The sequence below is a fragment of the Nomascus leucogenys genome, chromosome 22a (genome assembly GCF_006542625.1).
Source record: "Nomascus leucogenys isolate Asia chromosome 22a, Asia_NLE_v1, whole genome shotgun sequence".
In the NCBI taxonomy this organism is placed as follows: domain Eukaryota; kingdom Metazoa; phylum Chordata; class Mammalia; order Primates; family Hylobatidae; genus Nomascus; species Nomascus leucogenys.
The window spans coordinates 141,098,115-141,120,998 of NC_044402.1; the positions used below are offsets into that span (position 1 = coordinate 141,098,115).

At 58.8% G+C, this 22,884-nt stretch overlaps 1 protein-coding gene across 7 annotated transcripts in view; it reads right to left on the reverse strand.

Moving 5' to 3' along the window:
* KIF1A (kinesin family member 1A) overlaps nucleotides 1–22,884 on the reverse strand; it is a 112,986-nt gene that overhangs the window by 45,062 nt on the left and 45,040 nt on the right. For 4 of the 7 annotated variants that reach the window (XM_030804223.1, XM_030804220.1, XM_030804219.1 and 1 more), the window contains exons 5-20: nucleotides 17,711–17,786; nucleotides 16,061–16,139; nucleotides 15,006–15,148; nucleotides 14,461–14,487; nucleotides 12,862–13,070; nucleotides 11,520–11,599; nucleotides 11,026–11,101; nucleotides 9,160–9,239; nucleotides 8,809–8,915; nucleotides 7,573–7,656; nucleotides 5,041–5,221; nucleotides 4,894–4,966; nucleotides 4,597–4,690; nucleotides 3,110–3,258; nucleotides 2,545–2,723; nucleotides 250–387 (exon numbers count right to left, since the gene is read on the reverse strand). In XM_030804223.1, coding sequence (XP_030660083.1) covers nucleotides 250–387; nucleotides 2,545–2,723; nucleotides 3,110–3,258; nucleotides 4,597–4,690; nucleotides 4,894–4,966; nucleotides 5,041–5,221; nucleotides 7,573–7,656; nucleotides 8,809–8,915; nucleotides 9,160–9,239; nucleotides 11,026–11,101; nucleotides 11,520–11,599; nucleotides 12,862–13,070; nucleotides 14,461–14,487; nucleotides 15,006–15,148; nucleotides 16,061–16,139; nucleotides 17,711–17,786 — 1,775 coding nt within the window. The remainder of the gene's footprint in view (nucleotides 1–249; nucleotides 388–2,544; nucleotides 2,724–3,109; nucleotides 3,259–4,596; nucleotides 4,691–4,893; nucleotides 4,967–5,040; nucleotides 5,222–7,572; nucleotides 7,657–8,808; nucleotides 8,916–9,159; nucleotides 9,240–11,025; nucleotides 11,102–11,519; nucleotides 11,600–12,861; nucleotides 13,071–14,460; nucleotides 14,488–15,005; nucleotides 15,149–16,060; nucleotides 16,140–17,710; nucleotides 17,787–22,884) is intronic. The other 3 variants (XM_030804224.1, XM_030804221.1, XM_030804222.1) reach the window with 2 other exon arrangements.

A 22,884-nucleotide genomic window follows, 5' to 3' on the forward strand; every position in this document is an offset into this window, starting at 1 on the left:
CCCCTGAAATAACAGGCCCTGTGGTGTGTGGAGAGGAATGACTGGGAGGAACCTCAGGCCGGGGAGGACAGGGCTGGGAGTCTGGGGCTGGAAAAGCACCCGTCGGGGCTGCTCCTTGTATCAGGCCAGGGCCCACTCCTACCCCCACTGCCATCTCTTTCTCTTAATCTGTCTCTCAATCTCTCTCTCTCTCTCTCTCTCTCTCTCTCTCTCTCTCTCTCTCTGCCAAGGAAGGGAGGAGGCGCCCACCTGCCCACCAGCCGGAACCAGGGGAAGCGGTCATAGAAGGGGTCTCCGCCGGTCACCACATTGTCACAGTCCTCGATGACACTGGAGGGCACCTCTGCAGCGCGGTCGTACATCTCCCGCATCAGGTCCAGACGCTGCCTGCAGGGACGGCAGGGGTCAGTGTGGACCCAGGCCCAGTGCTCGGCAGCTGGCACTGCACACCCTTATCTCCTGGGGACAGTGGGCTCAGCCCAGCTCTGGCCACAACATCCAGCTCAGGGTCATCAAGGTTCAGGGGGTTTGCTAGACAGACCCCCTCTGTGACCCTTAGAGCTGGTCAGTCACAGGTAACATACTCAGCTAAGCACGCAAGGTCACCAACAGCTCCTCCCAAACTCCCTCCAGGGGGTGGGCCGGGGAACAAGCAGTGAGGGGCTAGAGGGGCTGGCAGCACTGGGTTGCTGGAAAGCTGGCAGAGAGGTGGGAAGAGAACCCAAGTGAAGCTCAGAAAGGGGGATCACGCCACAGAGGCCCAAGAGCTCAAGGAATAAAGGGCAAACTGGAGGTAGGGACACAGAAGACAGACAAAATAGCCTACAAATTATTATTCCCAAGAAAAACAAAATGTAGGAGAAAGGAAAAGCAATCATTGTGCCCCTAGGTCTCAGGCATAAGAGAAATCACATCAACAGTGGCTGTCCGTCCTTCCAAAAGCCACGTAACCTGGGAGAACAGGGGAGAAGAGTGAGGAGCGTGAGTGTGGGAGTGTATGCTGCATATATGTGCAGGTCTTCATGAATGCTTATGAGTGTGTGTTTGCATGAATGTGTATGTGTATGAGTGCATTAATCATATTTTTATTTTCTGTATCTTGTGATGTCTTGACTTCCCTGCGGGGCACTGCAGGCTGGGGAGAGCTGCCTAGGTCCTGATAATTCCTAGAGACAGTCAGCCACTTGCTATCACCCCTGCCTCTCCTACACAAACCAACCAATCCCGAGTCAGTACCCCAGCCACCTCCTTTCTCTAACTTTTTCACACACCAGGCCAATATTCCCCCTGACCTAAATCACCCAGGACAAGGTACCGGACAACTAGGGACAGCTCTATGCCCCAGAGCCCTGCAGAATTATTCAAACTAGCCAAGCCTAAGCTGTCTCCCTGCCCTGCCTGGCCTTTCCCACAGCCCCAGGCTGTGGCCTGGGCCTTCTCCTACTCCTCTCTGCCTCCCGATGGGCCCTGGTGCCTCCCCCTGTAGCCCTGCAGGGTGGAGCGTGCCATGCTCTGCTTTCTAGGGGCCTGTGAGTGACATTCAACTCCTCCACTGATGGCGCTGGCCTCACATGGTGACTCAGTCACCCCCATAACTTAAGGCCTGGCTGGGTGCAGTGGCTCGCACCTATAATGCTAGTTCTTTGGGAGGCCAGGGTGCAAGGATTGGTTGAGGCCAGGAGTTAGAGATCAGCCTGTGCAACAGAGCGAGACCTCATCTCTTCCACACAAAAAAATTCAAAAATTAGCTGGGTGTCATGGTGCACTCCATTCCTGTAGTCCCAGTTACTCGGGAGGCTGAGGTGGAACAATCACTTGAGCCCAGGAGTTCGAGCTGCAGCGAGCTGTGATCACACCACTGCACTCTAGCCTGAGCAACAGAGCAACACCCTGTCTCTTAAAGGAAAAAAAAAAAAAATTAAGGCTCAAGACAAATCACAGTGAGCAAGTGGGGACAGCAGAGGCCGAGCTTTAGGAAAGACACGAGCTCACATTGGGCACAGAGGGGCACAGCCCAGGCTTCCTCCTCGCCACCCCCACCTCAGCTCCTCCTCCACCTTCCACTGGGCTCAGCTAAGGGATCCACCTCCCAGCAGCTTCCTGAATGGAGGAGCAAGGGGGCATTCCTTCCACCCCCACCACCTCTCCCAGCCCCTCTGGGGAGCCACCCTTCAGGCCCTGCTGTACCCACTCTGGGCGCTCCGCCAGCCTGTTCTGTCGGTGCCACAGTCTGCCCTCCCCTCCACTGCACTGTCCTGACCCCTGTGGGCCTAGGGAGCATTCCCCTCATCTGTCCTTTCCTCCAAAAGAAAATGCCCAAATCTATTTTTATGTATGATTGCTGCATTGGTAGAAGGAGAATGAGGATTCTACAAGGCTGGACTCTATTCACATTTTTCTTCTGATTTTAAAATAATTGGAACAGGAGGAACAGCGGTGTCTGCAGGTACTCGCTGTGAAGCCTATGCCCACCACCGCTCCTGTGGCCTCAGCCCTGCCCAGGATGACCCTGCCACCATCCACGCAGCGGCCCTCCAGCCACACCTGAGCTTCTCCAGCGTCCAGTAGTGGGTGGCCCCGTTCTTCTGGTCCTGGACCTCCACGGCCACAATGGTGCGGGGGAAGGGCCGCGTCTCTCGGTCTTTGGCGGCCTCTGGGGGCAGCAGGTCGGGTGGCAGAGGGGAGTAGAGTGTGTCCGTCAGGAGGACAAACTGGAATTGTACCTGTGAGGGGGGAAGATGACCACTCGTCAGCTCCTTGGGGGCCAGGGTGCCAGGTCCCCAAAAAGGCTTCCTTCCCACCTTCCGGAGATTTCAGCTGCCTGCCCCACAATGGTTCACTGGAACCTTTCAGACAGCCGCCGGGGGGGAACACCTGCTTCCTGCCTGCCCACCTGGCCGCCGTCTCCCGTGAGCAGCCAAGTCCCACCTGGCCAGATCTGGGCTCCCTCACTGCCCACCCTTCTGGGGGGCCCAGGTCAGGCAGGGCTGCTACGCCACCCCCGGGGCCGGCAGAGAGCCAAGCGCTGAGTCCCAAGTAGCTGTCCCCATCATGAGTGAGGTGATGCATTCTCTCCAACAGGAAACGGTACAGCCAGTGGGCAGCCCACCTTCTTTTTCAGCTCCACGCTGATGGCATTGGCCTCCTTGAGGAAGATGGCGTTGCCCCACAGCAGGTCCCGCAGAGACGTGAACTGGTACCACTTCCACTTCCGGAAGGCCCAGAGCGCCAGCTCACACTCCCGCTCCGTCCACTGGACTGTAGGGAGAGGTCACATGTGGTCATCGCAGGAAGGCCATGACCCTGCCCACCATGCCTCGCCCTCTGGAGGGTCAGACTGGTTGGCCACTCCATGGGGCTGCCTAAGCTGACCCTGTGCTCTGTGTACATCACGGCCGGGTGGCCATGAGGTAAAAAGATGGAAGGCTGGAAGGCTACTCCCTCTGTGGTCACTGAGGCCAGAGGTGGACAGACCCCTGTCTCCCCAGGCTTCCTCTCACTCTGGGTCTGGGCTGGGAGAGTTCTGTGCTTGCCCACCCCTGGTTTCACACTAACTATTTGGGTACACAGAAAGAAGAAACTGGCAGAGAGCTCTGTCACAGTGGGCAACATGAAAAGCTCTGTGTGCCCCAAAGGAAAGGCCACCACGAGCAGCCTTGTGGGTCAGGCTGAAGATCAGAGTGGCTGGGGGAGCAACACCATCAATGACAGCCACACACCATCTGGGGCCAGCAGTGGGGAGCAGGACCCACAGGAGAGGAGGCAGGAGGGCAGGCCAGGTGCTCCAGGTGGCCCTGGCCCGTACACCCTCTCCCCGCCCACGCCCTGTCTGTCCACTGGGCCCTTGAGAGGACAAGCAAGGACACAAGGAGGGACTCGTCCTTGTGCTGAGGCCCCACCCCTCCTCCCAACACAGCATTACGCGCCTTTGGCTGCTCCCGATCCGGCGCGCCTGAGCTTTACAGTGGGAGGGAGCCTCGCTGGGTAAATGAGGCCAAACAGGGGAAGAGGCCAAGGTCATGCCAGCACAAAGCTGCTGACCAGCTGGCCAGAGGCTGAGATGGGCGCAAACCCCTCCCCACCTGCATGTGGGCCACCTCTGCCCACAGCTGCGGGAGGTCAGCTGGGTTGGCCCCCCGAGCATATGCTCACTGAGGGAATCCTGAGGCGATGTGCACAGTGGACTCGTCCTCGGGGGCCCCATGAGCCTTGTGATCAGCAGGACGGGAAGAGTGGATGCATATGAGCACGGTGAGCCCCTACCAGCCCCATTCCCCACCATCATCCAGCCACTCCTGTCAGAGGCAGCATGTGCGTGCACATGTGTGTACAAGTGTGCACATGAATGTGTGCATGTGTGTACACACGCAAGTGTGTGAGTGTGCAGAGCTGCTTGCCAGCTGTGGCACAGTATCCCCCCTCCCCCAATGCTGCTTCCACAGTGCTTCCCAGGGCAAGGAGGTCTTTCCCTAAAGAGACAGGTCCAGACCCCAGGGCAAAAGTGCTGACCAGTGACCTCCAGGGAGGGGCCCAGGGCTGCCCACCTCCATGCTGAGACCCTCCTGACACAGCAGGTGCTGGCCAGTGACCCCTCACCTTCATCCTCAGGCTCCTCCTCCTCCTCGTTCACCTCTGGGTAGTACCTGGAGTCCATTTGCTTCTGCAGAGCCTCCAGCTTGCTCTCGTAGTCCTGCAGAAAACAAGGCCTGTGACTCCACTACGGCCCTACCTGCCTAGGCCTCTTGCACTGCGCCTAGACAGTGGGCCTCACCACATCCCACTGTTTAGATGCAAGAGATGGGGCCAGGCAAGCAGGGAGTGGGGGCGTGGGAGGACAGGGGTCCCCTGGTGTGGGTGGGGGCTGGGCAGGGAGGGCGGGGCCGTGTCACTCACCAGCCGCTGCTGCTCCAGCAGGTAGGTGGCCTCCTCCCGCTCGCGGCGGTACTGGTCCTCCAGTTCCTGGAGCCTGCAAGGGGGCGTTGGGGTGAGCACGGGAGGGCAGGAGGGGCAGCAGGCAGACGGGGGTGGCCTCCGCCTCACCTCTGCTCCATCTCCTGCTTCATGTCAATGCCCTGCTTCTCCAGCAGCTCACGCTGGGCGAAGGCCCAGTCCACAGGCTCAGCTGGCGTCTCCGCACAGGGCGTGCGCTCACGCTCCTGCCGGGCTTGCTCGGGGTGGTTGAACCGGAACACGTGGCTCTTACCCATGATGATGCGGTTTCCTGGGGGACAGAGGGACAGGTGGCCTTGGGGAATGGGGATCTTCAGGTCCCTGATGGTCTCAAGCGGGGAGGCGTGAGGAGAAAGGGGAACGGGTGCAGGCACCCCACCATCCATAGCTCCTAGCCACTCCTTCTTCAGCCCTCGCTGGGACCTGAATGTGTCTCCTCACTCTCCCCATAAATCCACCCTTGGCCACTCTCCACTCAGCAGCCAGTGACATTTGCAAACCACAGATCTGGGGCCTCTGCTGTGCTCCAGTGTCCCCACCCCTCCCCAGGCCAGCCTTGTACTTGCCTCCTGCCTCCAAGCCCCCATGCACACATGGGAGCCAGGACCCTCCCTCTCACATCCAGTCTGGGGCCGGTGCCCCCAGGGCTGGGCTGGGGCCTTCCACAGAGCACTGCTACAGGGCGCAGGACCCTTCCCTTCCATCTGTCTCCCCCACTAGACTGAAAGCAGGGCTGGGGCAGGTCCCCTGTGCCCAGGGCCAGGGGGTCCAGGGTCCAGGTCCAGAAACCACAAGAAGGAAGCAGGGACAGCAGCTAGCAGGCACAGGTGGCTGCAGAGCCTCAGCATTGGGGCCACCAAGGCATGGGCATCAGTCCAGCCCCTCCCACCCTGGCACCTGGCTGGACCCCCCTCAGGGCTGCCCCGTCTGCAGGGCCCTCCAGGGCAGCATTCACTGTCTTGGGACAGTCCTGCCTGCAGGGGCTCTCTTTGGATGGCCTAGTTTGCCTCTGACCTTCCCTAGTAGCTGCAGCTCTGTCTTGGGGCTCCATAGAGCCGGCTCTGTCCTGCCTCCCACCCAGGTGGCCCGTGCCTGCAGGTCTGTCCCCCCTCAGCGCCTCCTTGCTGGCCGCTCTCAGCTGGCCACTTCCTCTGTCCTCCCTGTCCACAGGCCGTATGCAGCCCACCTCAGACACTGGGAGGGAAACCCCAAGCTTAAGGCCTCTCTTTGCCTAGGCCCTGCCCTGAGCCCCACAGGCACCAGGGCCAACCCAAAAACAAGCAGGAAGAATGGGCACAGCTGTCTGTCCGTCTGACCAGCTGTCGCCCAGGCTTAGCCACACCGACTCCCCATGACAAGGCCACCCCACAAATTCAGGACATTCAGTGTGTCCTGCCCTCCTGCCCAGGGACCCCAAAGGCAGGACTCCTGAGTCCCGAAGACTCCTCCAAAAGCCTTCAGGGTGGGCAGATGGGCTAGAAGTGGGGCCGCTGGGTGTCACCTGCCCCTTCTCACCCCCTCTGCTTTCCCCTAAGACAGGGTCAGGAAAGGGTCTCCCCTGTTCCAAGCCAATGGTCACTTTTATGTCAGCCTGACCAGGCAACAGCACCCACTGATTTGGCCACACCCTCCCTGGGTGTTGTGTGGAGGTTTCTGCACATGTGCCCCACACCTGCAATCGGCTGATGGAAATCACGGAGGCCCCCCACGGTGGGGTGGGCCTCATCCAAGCAGGTGAAGACCTAAGAGCAAACTGGGGCTTCCTCTGAGGAAGAAGAAACCCAATGGATAGAGTCCACTCCCGCCGAGTTCCCAGCCTGCCCCGAGTTCCCAGCCTGCCCCGAGTTCCCAGCCTGCCCCGAGTTCCCAGCCTGCCACCTGCCCATGGATTTCAGACTTCGCTGACCTGCCCCGCCATCTGATAAGCCAATTCCTTAAAATAAATCTCTTTATACCTAGACATGGTTGTACGTATCTCACTACATCTCGTTCCATGTCTACAGCCATGTCTGTGCATCAGGCTGCTGCTGTTTCTCTGGCAGAACCCTAACTGCATGGGTGATAGTCACACACCACTCAGGAGGGCCCCCTGTCTGACTTCTCTAATGAAGGGACTTTATGCCATGTGTGCCTGCATGTGTTTGACCATCACAGACACTGCAGTGTCTGGGAACAGAGCCCAACCCCACCCGGGGTGCTGCATTCAGAGGCTGGAGCAGCCCACCCCACTGAGCTCCACAACACCTCAGCTCTAGGAAGCCCCTGTCCACAGCCCTGTATCCCCCAGACCAGCCCAACAGGGCAGAGTCCTGGGCCAGGAGGCAGGAGCTTCTTCCTAGGCAGGCACACCCTGGCTCCTCACTCAGCTCACAGCATGGACTCAGTGTCTCAGGGTCCCAGTGTTGTGTGAATGGGGCCTGTAGTGCTGTGTTCCTGGAGTTGGGGGACTGGGGAGGCACATGAGCTGCTTGGGTACCCGCAGCCCCCTCCCCTACCTGCCCCGCAGCCCTTAAGAGCTGCCGTCCGGCACAGTGCGCAGGAGGTGGTGGCTCGGACATGGGAACGGAGGCCTCGCCTCATGCCTCTGCCTACCTGACTGGCCCCTGGAGTCCCCAGCCATACCTGACCGCAGGATGCTGGGCTCTGTGACTTTCTTGCCATTGACGTAGGTGTCTGCCCCCTCACAGGGCTCCAAGGTCACCACAGCTACAGGAAAGGTGGGAGGGGCAGAGAGGAGGACTATGAGGGGCTGTCACCTACAGCAGCTCGGCTTACCTGGCCCCCGGGCATGGCCTCTTCCAGGCCTCTCACCTCTCTTTTCCCTGCTACATAGGCCGTGACCATTGGCAACACTCATTTGGGCCTCAGAGGAGCTTAGAGGTCTCACCCCACGTAACAGAGGAAGAAAGTGACCCCCAGGAGGAGGATGCATGTGCCCACGTTGAAGCCAAGAGGCTGTGCTGGGCCTGAGCACCCAGGGCCCTGTCCAGCTCTCCAGGTGGACAAGGATAAAAACACCAGCTAATGGGACCTGGGTCATCCCACAGGAGAGGGCAGGCAGGGCTTTGCAGTCAGAGAATTCCAGGAGAGCCAACCGTCCCAACACCACTTAGGGCCATTATCCTGAGGTGGCCAAGTTGGACAGTGGGTGTCAGTCACGGGTCTGCAGGCCAGAGGCTGGCTGGATGCTGCCAGGAGATGCCTTTAGCCTGGGCTGTGGGCCACGTGACGGCACTCCGACACCACAGGCCCATCCCCGAGTTGGGCAGCACCAGGCAATGGGGACAGCCCCACGTCATCTCCGGGAGGGAGACCACTGGGCAGGCAGGGGAAACGGACAGATGGCCACCCACGGCCAACAGGAAACCAAGGTCTGGAAATAGTTTTCCACCCTGATCTGGGCTCAATCCTCATGGCTCACTGTCCTCCCGCCATGAACATCCTCCACCCTGGGCCCCAACATGCTTCCCGGCCAGCAGCCCACCTGTGCCCCCACCTCCAGCCCTCAAGGAGGCTCAGCTCCCTAAGGCAGCAGCCACCCCTGGCCACAGAAGGTACCAGGCATTTTCCCAAGCACCAACCTAATAGAAGTTGTCTTCAAGGCTGGCCCCAAATATCTCTCTCTCTCTCCAAATCTCTCTCTCTCTTTCTCTCTCTCTCTGTCTCTCTCTCTCTCTCTCTCTCACACACACACACACACACACACACACACACACACACACACACACATGTCCTGCCTAGAAGTATGACTCGCAACCCACTTAATTCTGTGTAAGCTGGGAAAGGGTGACCTCATTCAGGCCTGATCATCACAGCACAGAGGCGTGGGTGCGGGTGGGGACGGTAGGGTGGTGATACCTTCACTGCCTCCCCTGGAGTCGCTCCGGAAGACACAGTGCTCCTCCTTGATGAAGTGCCCACTCAGAACGATGTCCTGCCGCCTCTCGCCATCCTCCCTGCCCACTCTGTGTGGTGGGGGCGCCATCAGCACTGCAGCCGGGACCCAGTACACCCAGGACACCACCCACTGGCCTCCAGGGACGCCCAACCAGGATTGTTTGGGAAACACCCAGGGCGGACATCAGCGGGGTCGCTGGGGAAGTCCAAACTCAGTGGCCCCTCTGCAGCAGCAGGAATGGGGAGTCCACCCTTCCCCTGCCAGATCCCAGGGCCTGGCCAGGCTGGAGTGGCTGCCAGGTCCCCTCTCACCTGGTGATCCCATCCTTGATGTAGTAAAGCAGGCACTCGGACATCAGCGGGTCCTCGTTCAGGTTGACGAGGTGTGGTGTCTGCAGGGAGACAGCAGGATCATCTCTCTTGCAGAGGGGCAGGAGCCCGATGCTGGCCACACCCCCCTCTGACCTCTCCCCAGGCACCAGACTACCACCAGGGTCCCTGCCCCCACACTCGGCTGGTGCCACCAGGCTGGCCACTCCAAGTCAGGAAAATGAGGAACACAGAAAGCACAAGCTGAAGGCCCAGCCCACCAACAGCAGCAGGCTGGTGGGACCCGACCACCCGCATACACCCAGGCCTGGCACAGCAGCCCCATCACTGCAGCAGAAGCTGAGCTTCCAGAAGGGCAGAGAGCCCCAGCTCTCAGCATGTGGGGGCCCTGGGGCCCTCTGAGGCTGGGGTGAGCCCCCAGATGTGCAGACCACAGGCTTTGTCAAATGGGGTCCTGGGTTCCCAGCTTTGGACTGTAAAATGGGGTTCTAGGACCCCATTCCAGCTCAGACAACCCAGAAACCGTGGGCTCACCAGTGGGAGCCAAGAGCCAAGAAGGATCAGGACCCTGACCATGGAGGGCTCAGCCCTGGGGTCTGGGGAGTGAAGCAGTTGTGAAAGGATCCTTGATGAGCCACCGGAGGCACCCCCATCCAGAGAGGTGGAGGCCTCGTCACTGGACAAAGGGGACAGAACATCCCCAGCCGTCCCTGCCCCCTGAGTGGGGAAGATGTCCAGCCAGGAGGGGCTGTGCCCGCGGCTTTGGGGCTGAGTAGGGGCTGCAGCCTTGGGACCCCACTGGCCTGTGCACGTCTCGTGACTCCCAAGAACACTGAGCTTCTCAAGAAGGGGGTCCCCAGTGGTCCCACTTCTGGGCAATGCCCAGATCCAGGGCCACCAATAAAACTGCACACCTGGAGTTCCTCCCTACACCTCCAGGAAGGGGATGGGGTCTGAAACAGTGCAGGGAACAATCCATTCCAGACCAAACCAAAGGCCTGTCTGGAAGACTTGTATAGTGAAGCCCCATTAGGGCACTACCTGTCCCTGCCCTGCCCGGGACTGGAATCTCCCTACAGCTCTTTTCAGGCCCTTCCTGCCTCTGGACCTCAGCACGTGCTGGGCCCCCGGCCTGGAGCACAGCCCTGCCCAGCCCCTCCCAAGCTATGGACACACAGGTGTCTGTCCCCATGTCCTGGCCATCTTTGGGGTGGGTGTGTGGGGTTTGGGGACTAGAACCACAAGAAAGACTTTTTCCCAAGTGCGTGTGCCATGCCCCACCTGGGCTGCTGTGCCATGCCCCACCTGGGCTGCTGGATGGGGCACAGGAGTCATATACACTCTGAAGCAGCTGCTCAGGGGTTCTGTCCCATTTGAGGGCCCCCAGCTGAAAGACCCCTTAGGCTTGGCCTGGTGGGAGAAGAGGGGTCCCCACTGGAACAGTCAGACCTGACTCTAGCTGAGTTCCAAGAAGGCAGCTGGCACCCAGCTCTGTGAGCAGCACAGGCTCCAGGGCAGGTCCAGGCCCCTCGTGTCTCAGTCTCCAGCCTGGGCGTTGGCTTCTCAGCCTTGCCCTGACCTTGGAGAGCCCAGTCCACAATCCAGGCCACTAAGAGACCCATCTGATGTCCCAAAGCCACCAGCATGCCCCACCATGAGAATGTGGGGACCGAATTCTCCACAAAAAGCACAGTGTGACTGTGGGTGAGCTTCACAGCCCCAGTGCCTGGGCCAGAGCCCCACCATGCTCCCTTACTCCCAGGAGCCCCCTCTGGCTCTACCTGAGACAGCACCTCATCTGGTCCTGTTCAGATGAGGGCAGTACCACAGAACTGAGACAGCTCCTACCTTTTTGGGAGAGAATACGCCCAAGGTGCCGCCATCCTCCCTCATGGCCACACCCATCTCAGCCAGCAGGGCTTCCCTGGGGGAACAGAGCTGAGGTCAGCACAAGCTCCACAAGGCTTCCAGCACTGGCCTCAGCCCTGGCTGACCAATGGGGGCAGCAGGCCTGTGGCCACCATGGCCTGGGTGGTGCCCATGTGTGTCCCATCTGGTCACTGGGTTAGGGCATCTGCTGATGGGACTGGCCCCTCTGCACCATGGTCAGGGATCAGGTCTATCAGGCCTCAGGTCTCTCAGGCCTTGGTGGCTAGCAGCCAGCGGTATACAAGGTGGGGGTCATTGGGGATGAGGGAACAGGTTTGCCCTGGGCTGGGATGTGGCCACCCCATGGTGCAGGTGCCCAGCACTGGAGGGCAGGGCTCAGTGCTCATCCTGCCCAGGCTTCGGGCTTGCTGGCTGCACCCCTCCCCCTGGGCCTCAGTTGCCCCGCTGCACACCTCTCCATCCGGATGGCTTCTGTCCGCCGCAGCTTCTCCTCCCAGGTCTCATTGAGCTCGGCTATGATCTTCTCTGTTTCCTGGGGATTGAGGCAGAGCACAGTGAGCTGCTGGGGCTGGGGCCAAGGGAGAGGACAATGGAGACACAAGTGCCAGGAGAAGGGGCTGCAAAGCAAAAGAGCCACATTCCTGGGCCCGTCCAGGCACCGAGGCATCCAAACGACCAAAGTGAAGCTCGGAGAATGTGTGTCTTTCCCTTAGACACGCTCAGGAGAATGGGGAGAACACAAAACAAATCTGGAAGGAAAAGAGAAGCAAATGCTCCTGGGAGATGCTGAGCCTCAGCTCCTAAAGCACAGCCATCCTCGCTGCTGCCGAGAGGCCCAAGTGCTCACACCTCTTCAGGACATGGACGACACTGCCCAACATCAGCCTGGTCTCTCCTTTTTCTTCCCACCCACAGCCCAGTGGGACCCCAACACCCCAGAAGGGCTCTCTGCTCCAGGGTCACAGGCCCAACCTCGCCCCCATCCCCTTCCTCACACTGGCCTCAATGGGGTCTCTGCCTTTTCCCCTCAGCCCCTCAGTCTCCAGGAGTGTGGCTCATCCGCCCCTGCACAGCCATTCACTGAGGGGTGTGTGACTGGAAACCTAAAACGATCCCGGCCCGTTGATGGGCATCAGGGAGCACATCGTGCCTTTGAGCGGTGGAAGGTGGTGACTATTCCCAGGCAGGTGTGCAGGTGTGAACACAGGACGGCCTGGAGGGGGCTCAGGAGCCTGTGCCACACTCACCACCCTTCTCAGGGGCTGTAATTCTATAGGATGCCAGGGAGGAAGCTGCTGTGACCTGGGGCTGTCACCAGTGGAGGGGGTGCTGCGGGGTGGGGAGGGACGAGACTCCTCTCCACCCACAGATGCCATCCAGCTCACTACTCCTTGAACAAGTGCCCACTCACACAATTAAAGACTCAACAGGAAGAGTCTCAGTCCTGGACATTCATTCTTGGAGCTTCCCTTGTCCAGGCTTGGCATGGGTGGGGGCACAGGCCATCCAGACACCCAGGTCTAGGGTCCTGCAGGGGCACTTCCTGTCCAGCAGCTGAGTGTTGTGCAGCCCTCAGCCTGGGGACCCCCAAGTGAACTGGCTGCCTTGGCTGCTGTGGGTGGTCTGGAAACATGCCCCTGGGCACCTGGGTGGCCACACGCCAGAGGCTCCTGCTGGTGCTCCACAATGGCCCTATCAGGATGGGCTGTACCCAGGAGGGCAGGGTGCCTGTAACTCCTCTGAGCTCCCCACTCCCAGAGTCTGACACCCCGAAGCCCCAAGTGGTGCCCTCACCTTCAGTCTTTCAATGGCCTCCTCGCTGCCCGGGGCAAACAAGATGCGCTCGTGGAGGCTGGACACAGAGGCCGCGCGGCTGGACAGGGCTGAGAGCGAGGATGAGGGGCTCATACCCACCAGGGCATTGGTCACTGTGGAGAGAGGGTCAGGGGCTTCATTCACCGTCCCGCCACGGTTAAGGTTATTGTTCTCAAGGTCGGACACATCTATGGGGAGGAGGGGTAGGGCGGGCAGACAGACAGAGGGAGGGAGAGAAAAAAGATGAAGATGGGAAAAAGTAAGAGATGGGGCCCAGAGAAGGCAAGAAACAGAAACCATCAATGAGGCACAGCAGCCCTGCCCGGCCCAGGACAAGCGCATGCAAGGCCTTCCTGCCACCCCTTGCCTATGATGGGACCCGGCCGGCAGTGGCGCCCACTTGCCTGCCTGTCCCCCAGGCCTGCCCTCCCCAGCAGCAGCATGGCACAGCCCTAGGCACCCTGGAGCTCCCCTGCACCCCCTGTGCCAGGCTTCTTGCTTTCCCGCAGCTGCACTCCAGGCCCCACTGCCAGGCCGCCCTGCGGCCCCCGCACCTGAGGGCTGGGAGCCCGTCCTCCCTGCATCTTCCCACCCTGTCCACTGGCTTGGCATGGTCACCCAGCAGCGCCCCATACAGACCCCCACGCTTGTCCTCCCACCCCTCGCACCCACCGTCAGCCTGGGACACCACACACCCCCGAGCTGTGGGGCCGGGCTGTGCTAACCGTTCAGCCCACTGATGGGGAAATTGGCCCAGAGACCATCCTGGAGGAGGTGAACATGGGACCCTCATGAGGGAGGCCCTTCCCCTCCACCTCGAGGAGCTCACACACCAGCCTAGGCCTCATGCGTTCCTAAGGCCTGGGAGGTGGGGCTGTGACATCTCTGGAGTAGGTGGTGCCAAGGGTCTCCTAGCAGAAGCGAACACACAGCAGAGCAGCAGCAAGCACGGGACCACACGGGGTGTGGGGGAAGTGGAGGGCGCCCTGCAGCCAGGCTCGGGGAGGCACTGAGCCCCATGGAGCCAGGACCGAGGCCAGGAGGCACAAAGGCTGGGCGGGATTTGGCAGCATCTGCTGTGAAAGCTGAGCTTATGGCATTTCCAGAGTCGAGGGCCTGGGCGTGGGGGGTCAGGTCAGCTGGAGAAATGGCATTGCAGACAGAGGCCTGAGCCAAGAGCTGGGGACAGGACAGTCCCTCCAGCCCTCCTGACCCTTTGGTGCTGATATCCTGACCTTCACAGGCCTCTGGGTGCACAGGGGGTCAGAGGGCCTGATCTCGGCCACGTTTAGCCTGAGAAGGCCTCAGCTACACCCTGACTCCCCGTTGCCTTGGTTTCTCATGTAGACCATATGGGTGGGAATGAGCCAGGAGTGTGGGCTCAGAGGCAGACAGAATCCCACATCTACGAGCAGGGCCCTGTGGCTGAGGGAGAGCAGTGCTTTCTGCCCCCCGAAAAGGACAAGAAAGCAGAGCAGGTACCCTGGGGTTCACCCCTCCCTGCCCGTGCCGCCCTAGGCCCTCATGCTGGCTGGGGCTGGAAGCAGAGATGCAGAGAGCAGCAAAGGGAATACACACATTTGGGTCCTCCAGGCACAGTGTTGGCTACGGGGGGAGGGAAGCATGGGGGAGGGGGAGAGACAGAGAAACAGAAGAACAGGTTTGTCTCCAGAGGCTCAGGCATGCCTTTCACAGGCCAGGGTGGCCAGCAGTGAGTGTGTGGCCACAAGCAGGGTGGTGAAGGTCTTCAGCTCCAGAACACAAGGGGCCGCTGTGACCCCAGCACCCACAGCCTGCCTATGGGGCTTCCAGGGGAGCCGTCTCTGGCCCACTTGCATCAGCATTGAACCCAAACCATGTGGTACCACCCAGGCCAAGGCCAGGAAACTTGCCCTTGTCCAGGGCCCCCACCCGGCCTCCCACCCAGAGGCAGTTCTGCCCAGGAACATGGAGCAGGGACAGGGATTTGGCCCAGAGGGGCTCTGGGAGCGGTGTGGAGCTGCCACAGCCCAGGGTGCAGCCAGCAAAGTGGTGGCCCCAAAAGAGAGGATGTGATGACGTGCGAGGCCCCTTAGCCTGAGGCCCCACAACCCTGTCCAGGACAGGCTGGCGCAGGGACTCACTGTCGGTGATGTCGCCAAGACCCTGGGCGTACAGCAGGTCCCGCAGCCGGGTCACCTCATCCTTCAGCTCGCGGATCAGCTTGTTGTTGGGGTCCTCATTGATGACAGCATTGCAGCGGATCTGCTTGGCCCGGTCAGCATACCTGGGTGGCAGAGGGGGCTGTGGGCTGTGGGCTGTGGGCTGTGCTTGGGACAGGTTCACACCTAGCCCTGCCCAAGACTCAGCCTTTTGGGCTCAGCAGCCAGGCCAGGGGTGGACCTGAGCCAGCACAGCCTGGCGCAGAGTGAGAAATCGCCCCCATGGCAAGTTGCTGGGGAGGGCATTTGGGGCCACAGGCCAGAGAAGACTTACAGGTGAGGTCACCCAGTTCCAGCTCGCCCGCTTGGGGAAACTGAGGCCCAAGGGAGAAGGGACAGGGTGGTGTCCTCTCCCCCAGTGGTCCCAGGGTAGAGGGAGAAAGTCCAGTGGGAAAATGTGAGAACATCTACGTGTGTGTAGGCTTGTGCCCACACCATGTACCAGCTGATGCACATGTCTATGTTTCCAGCTAGTACATGAGCCTCTACTGTGACACACGCCCTTTGTTTCTCTTAAGCACTGGTGGTGCACGGTCAAAAGGGAGAGATCACTGACCCAAACAACTGAGCGGCCTCTAGCATGGCTAGGGGCCCAGGCTCCCCACCCCAGGTGCCCACCCTGCCCATAAGACACACCTATGCCCCCTTTGCTATCTAAAAATCCCCAGTGGTTACCCCGGCTGGCAGGTGAGTGTAAACTGCTCCACCCAGCAGGCACAGCTCTCCCAGTCTGGTGCCACCGGGCCCTGGGCTGCCTGCAGCCCCAAAGCACACCCCCAAAGGCTCCATGGAGGGAATGGAACAGGGCCCTTGCAGTCCCAGGAGCCTCACAACAGTCCCTTCCAGCCTCACAGAGTCCAGGGTATACCCCTCACAGAGTCGCCCCTGCTCACTGGTGCTCCCAATTCAAGCACAGGAGGATCCATCCCCCAAGACCAGGGAGTAGGGAGCAGAGCTTGTCTCCCTGGAGAACTCACCTCAGTGTGCTAAGAGTCTCGTCATAGTTGATGTCTGCAGGACTCAGGGCTGCCACCATAGCTGTCCTTGAGTTACCGCCTGTGGGAAGAAGACCAGGTTGTGCCCAGAGGGGGATCTAGGTCCCAGGGCTATGTCTGCTCTCCCCTTCCCCCCACATTTACAGATGGGGAGGCTGAGGCCCAGAGAGGTAAACTGAGTCACAGGCTTACCCTCCCCCCATGAACACAGACAACAGCAAGGACCTGGCCTTCTTTGGCTGCTCCTTCATCTCTGAACCAGGCACCACCATTATTTCTCTTCTACTTGTGTTTTTCTCACATTTGGGGCCATTTTACAACCATCAGGCCTTCCTTTCCCCAAAGCAGAGAGGAAAGTTGTGGAGGGTTTTAAAGTATTTACTCCAAAATAAATACCATTTATGTTCAATATTTTTTTCAAGCACTTCTATCATTTTCATTTGAAATATATTCCTCAGTATTTAACATCAGATTCCTGGCCCAGGTTAGTAGGATCCCAGCATCAGGTAATGTGTGGCGTGAAGAACAGACTGTGTCTTTCTCTTCAGGGAATCCTGTCTAGGTGACCTCAGCAGTCGGAAAAGATCACCACTGAACGCACCCCAGCCCCCAGGACTGCTGCCTGGCGGTGCTTCAAGTCTGGACAGATGAACTTGCCTGCTTGACCCTAGGGAACTGTATATCCTCAGGGCCATGTCCCCAGGGCATGGGTCCGAGGTGGGTCCCCATAGGGACTGAAGAGACAGTGTGAAGGGCTGGGCACATGTCACATGGGCCCCAGGAAAGGCTCTGTGGGAGGACTCCCCTGCCCCCGCCCTGGGGCTGAACCTGGGTGTGCCTGGAGCAGGGGGCTCCTTCCCAGCCCACATCTCAGGTGAAGGAACACTCTCCTCCTCTCTCAGCGGGACCCATCCATCCACAGGCCTGCTGCGGTCTGCAGTACTGGCCTGAGCTGGGGAGCAGCATGGCTAGTTGTGGGGTGCAGAGGTGGTCAGCCTGGGCTCTGCACACCTCAGCCATGCAGCTGAGGGAGGCCAGGGACCCCTAGTCATCTATGTTCATCAGGTCAGCACAAGACTCAGTTTACCTCCCTGGGCATCAGCCTCTCCAGCTGTAAATGCAGTTGGGGAGGACTCAGGTTATTCCGGGATGGACGGGATCAGCATCGGGTGCATTTCAATTCCCACCTTCCCATCTAAGTCTCACCACTCAGAACTCAGATGGGGAGGAGGAGGTTTATGGCAGCCCCTCAAAACCCAGCAAGCAGAGCTCCCAGATCGAGTCCCAGGTCCCCGTGACAGATGGGGAAACCAAGGCCCAGAGAAGGATGAGTATTTGGCCTGGGTGTCACAGCCCACCTGACCCAGGACCACTAACACAGGCAGGTGTGTGCTATGCTGCCCCCTGGGCCATCCTGGTTCCCACACTCGCTTCGTTAACCCACTGCTGGCCGTTGCCCCAGGCCCTCCAGAAGGGCCATGAGCTGACTGGACCCTCCAGGTTCACCTCGCAGCCTCAGCCCAGAAAGGGTGAGAGGCCTCCTGGAGACTGGGCACCCCCTCAGTGGGGAAGAGGGGCACAGCCCAGGGTGGGATCAGAGCCCTGGGGACAGGGAAACCCACAAGTTCTCACCCAGGTTTTCCCGGAGGAGCCAGGTCAACACGGAATCTCGGTACGGAATGAAATCTGTCTTCTTCTTTTTCTTGTTCTGTGCGGGAGGAACATTCAAGGTCAAGCCCGAGCCCACTGGAGAGGAAGTGAAAGGGAGGGGCCAGCGCGGGCCCTGCCAAGTGGGTCCTCAAAGCTAGAGGCTGGGCAAGGGCCGGGCCCGCTCTGCTGGACACGTTCTCAGGCTGCCCAGGCCTCTCCCTGCCCAGACCCCAGGGCGCCACCCTAGAGGCCTCCTCTAGGCCACAGTCAGGGACTTGCTAGCACATCCTTCACGTTCCTCCCCCGTCCTTACCTGCTGCCCCTGGGCCACCCAGCTGGACACCAGCCGGGAGTGCTGATGTCACCAGCAAGTGTGTCTCCTCCCTCTACTCTGTCTGAAGGACCCATCTGAGCCCATGGCCCCTCCTCGAACACCATCAGCGACTCCTTCTGACCCAAGGGAAAAGGCCCCCACAGCTAAATGTGGCCCTCCAGGCCTCTGTGGCCTCTGCCACACTTACCTCCCTGCCAGCTTAAATCTCCCCTTCACCCAGAGTTCACCTGCCCTCTCCCCCATCAAACTCCCTATGGTCCTGCAGAAGCCAGCTCACAGGCCTTCCTCTAACGACCTGTTCTCCCATCCCTCCCCTCAGAATGAAGCATCCTCCATGCTCTTGCTACCTCTTTGGCTCTTTAAAATATGGACTCCATCCACATAACGGCTGCCAGGAACTGCTTCTGATGGACACTCTGTGACTAACTTAATGATCCCACTAATTGTGGGTTTCAGTGACTTCCAATGTCTACTGGTTCATGTATGCATTGGCTTATGAAGCATTTGCAGAGCACCTGCTGGGCTGGCAGACGAGACCTCTGACCCTGGAGCCTGCACCCCAGGACATGCACGCAGATGCCACCTCAAGGGCTGGGCACACACACAGACATTATTGTTCTTGAAGACAGCCCCAGGAGAAGCTCCACCAGCTCACAAGGCACATAAAATTTGAAAGCTCTTGAGACTCCCTGTCAAAGGGGGTCCAGAATGCTGCACTGGCTTCTCTGCGAGCAGGGTTTCAGGGTATCCATCTCGCAGCTCAGCAGCACAACTGACTGCTTTCTTTTTTCTTTGGAAACTTGATAGGGACTAACTCTACTCTATTTCTAGTTTTTTTTGTTTTTGTTTTTGTTTTTTTGAGACAGAGTCTCCCTCTGTCACCAGGCTGGAGTGCAGTGGCACGATCTCGGCTCACTGCAACCTCCGCCTCCCGGGTTCAAGTGATTCTCTTGCCTCAGCCTCCTGAGTAGCTAGGACTACAGGCGTGCGCCACCATGCCCGGCTAATTTTTGTATTTTTAAAGTAGAGACAGGGTTTCACCATGTTGGCCAGGATGGTCTCAATCTCTTGACCTCATGATCCACCCGCCTCGGGCTCCCAAAGTGCTGGGATTACAGGCGTGAGCCACCACGCCCGGCCTCTAGTTTGGTTTTTGATTATTTAATTCCTGAGGGTGAATTCTCTGCTATGTGTCCTATTCCTTGCTTCCACATAAATGTCCTCCAGCCATTCAGCCACTTCAGCAAGGAGCCCAGCAGCCCCCTGGGTTTCCTGCTCCCTCACTGCCTCCCTGTCCAGTCGTGCTCCGCCATCTCCCAGGACCACCCCGCTCTCCCGTCTCGGCCCCGCAGCCTCCACCATCCCAAGCCTGGAACGCTGACCTTCCATCCTGACTTGCCGCACCAGGCCACCCTGCTCCCAACCTATCCTTCACGCAGCGCGCATGGCCTGAGGACCCATCCTTGGCTAAAGCAGACACTGTGAGCCCTGCCGAAAACCCGCCCGCTGCTGCCACTAAAGCTCGGCCAGGCAGCTCCTGACAAGCCGGGAGGGACCTCAGATGCTCAGAGGGGCCGGGCTCCTGCCGGCCTCGCCTCCCTGCTCTGGGCCGGGTTCCTCAACCAGCTCCTCGAAAACTCTCTCGCTCGGCTCCTTCAAAAGCCTCTGTCACTGTCCCTCGCAGGGTCCCTCGCACTTTTCCTCCCAGTCCCTCGCAGAGCCAGTCATGCGGTTCCCACGTGGTGCTTCCACATCTCAGTCCCGCACGCTCAAGCACTCAGTCCCTCAGGGAGCTCTCGCCATTCCCCACACGGTTCCCACGCGGCTGCTCGCGGCTCACCACGCAGTTCCTCAGTTCCTCCCGCCTCCCCACGCAGTTCCTCACGTTTCTCCAAACGGTTCTTCACGCAGCTCCTCTTGCTTCCCCCTTTATTCCTCCATTAAGGACAACGGCAGTCACTCGAATGCGGACTCCACCCGTGGGACGGCTGCCGGTCACGCCGTTCATCAAGTTTTCCCACAAGTTCCACACGCAATTCTGCCACAGTTCTCTGTGGAGTTCTTTACCCAGTTCCACCCGATCCTCACCTAGATCTCTACGCAGGGCCTCGTTACACACACGTTCTTCACCATTCTCCACAGGCAAATCCTCACCGTCCCTGACACACTCGATCTCACAGTTCCTCGCAGCTCCCCAGAAAGCTTCCCACGCTCCTCAAACATTTCCTGACGCGGCCCCCACTGGACGCCCCACGCAATCCTGTTTCTCAGAGCTCCCCCACAGGCGCTCGCAGCGCCCGCACAGCGTTCCACACACACACACAGGCTTCTCAGCGGCCCACGGGCCTCGCAGCATCCACGCAGCTCCGCACCCCCTTCCACACACTTCCTCCCGGTTCACACAGCTCCACGCGGTGCCCAACAGCTCCCCACAATTTCCCATCCAGCTCCTCACACTCCCCGCCAACCCCTCGCACAGCTCTCTACGGCTTTCCTCACAGTACCGCGCACAGTTCCACACATGGGTCCTCACCGTTCCCCACCGTTTCCCACACAGCTCCTTCCGCCATTCCTCATACATTCCCTCAAACGGTTCCTTAACAACCCTCCACGCCATCCCTAATGCGGGTCCACACACACTTTCCACACAGTTCCAGAGGCCATTCTCACCTGTTCACCCCGTTCCCACACACACCATTCCACATGCCTCCAAACGGTTCCCTCACAGCACCTCACTGTTCCCACCCGGTTGCTCACAGTTCCACACTCAGTTCCTCCCAGTTCCACACTCAGTTCCTCCCAGTTCCACACTCAGTTCCTCACATTTCCTCACAGTTCCTCACAGTTCCACACTCAGTTCCTCACAGTTCCACACAGTTCCACTCAGTTCCTCACAGTTCCACACAGTTCCACACAGTTCCACACTCAGTTCCTCACAGTTCCACACTCAGTTCCTCCCAGTTCCACACTCAGTTCCTCCCAGTTCCACACTCAGTTCCTCACATTTCCTCACAGTTCCTCACAGTTCCTCACAGTTCCACACTCAGTTCCTCACAGTTCCACACTCAGTTCCTCACAGTTCCACACAGTTCCACTCAGTTCCTCACAGTTCCACACTCAGTTCCTCACATTTCCACACTCAGTTCCTCACAGTTCCACACAGTTCCACTCAGTTCCTCACAGTTCCTCACAGTTCCACACAGTTCCACACTCAGTTCCTCACAGTTCCACACTCAGTTCCTCCCAGTTCCACACTCAGTTCCTCCCAGTTCCACACTCAGTTCCTCACATTTCCTCACAGTTCCTCACAGTTCCACACTCAGTTCCTCACAGTTCCACACAGTTCCACTCAGTTCCTCACAGTTCCTCACAGTTCCACACAGTTCCACACTCAGTTCCTCACAGTTCCACACTCAGTTCCTCACAGTTCCACACTCAGTTCCTCACAGTTCCACACAGTTCCTCACAGTTCCTCACAGTTCCACACTCAGTTCCTCACAGTTCCACACTCAGTTCCTCACAGTTCCACACAGTTCCACTCAGTTCCTCACAGTTCCACACTCAGTTCCTCACATTTCCACACTCAGTTCCTCACAGTTCCACACAGTTCCACACTCAGTTCCTCACAGTTCCACACAGTTCCACACTCAGTACCTCACAGTTCCACACTCAGTTCCTCACATTTCCACACTCAGTTCCTCACAGTTCCACACTCAGTTCCTCACAGTTCCACACTCAGTTCCTCACAGTTCCTCACAGTTCCACACAGTTCCTCACAGTTCCACACTCAGTTCCACACAGTTCCTCACAGTTCCACACTCAGTTCCACACAGTTCCTCACAGTTCCACACAGTTCCACACTCAGTTCCACACTCAGTTCCTCACAGTTCCACACTCAGTTCCACACAGTTCCACACTCAGTTACACACAGTTCCACACTCAGTTCCTCACAGTTCCCACAGTTCCTCACAGTTCCACACCAGTTCCTCACAGTTCCTCACAGTTCCACACAGTTCCACACTCAGTACCTCACAGTTCCACACTCAGTTCCTCACATTTCCACACTCAGTTCCTCACAGTTCCACACAGTTCCACACAGTTCCTCACAGTTCCTCACCAGTTCCTCACAGTTCCACACTCAGTTCCTCACAGTTCCACACTCAGTTCCTCACAGTTCCACACTCAGTTCCTCACAGTTCCACACAGTTCCTCACAGTTCCTCACAGTTCCTCACTCAGTACCTCACAGTTCCACACTCAGTTCCTCACATTTCCACACTCAGTTCCTCACAGTTCCACACAGTTCCACACTCAGTTCCTCACAGTTCCACACAGTTCCACACTCAGTTCCTCACAGTTCCACACAGTTCCACACTCAGTTCCTCACAGTTCCACACTCAGTTCCTCACAGTTCCACACAGTTCCACACTCAGTTCCTCACAGTTCCACACAGTTCCTCACAGTTCCACACTCAGTTCCACACAGTTCCTCACAGTTCCACACAGTTCCACACTCAGTTCCACACTCAGTTCCTCACAGTTCCACACTCAGTTCCACACAGTTCCACACTCAGTTACACACAGTTCCACACTCAGTTCCTCACAGTTCCTCACAGTTCCACACAGTTCCACACTCAGTTCCACACTCAGTTCCTCACAGTTCCACACTCAGTTCCACACAGTTCCTCACAGTTCCACACAGTTCCACACTCAGTTCCACACTCAGTTCCTCACAGTTCCACACAGTTCCACACTCAGTTCCTCACAGTTCCACACTCAGTTCCTCACAGTTCCTCACAGTTCCACACAGTTCCTCACAGTTCC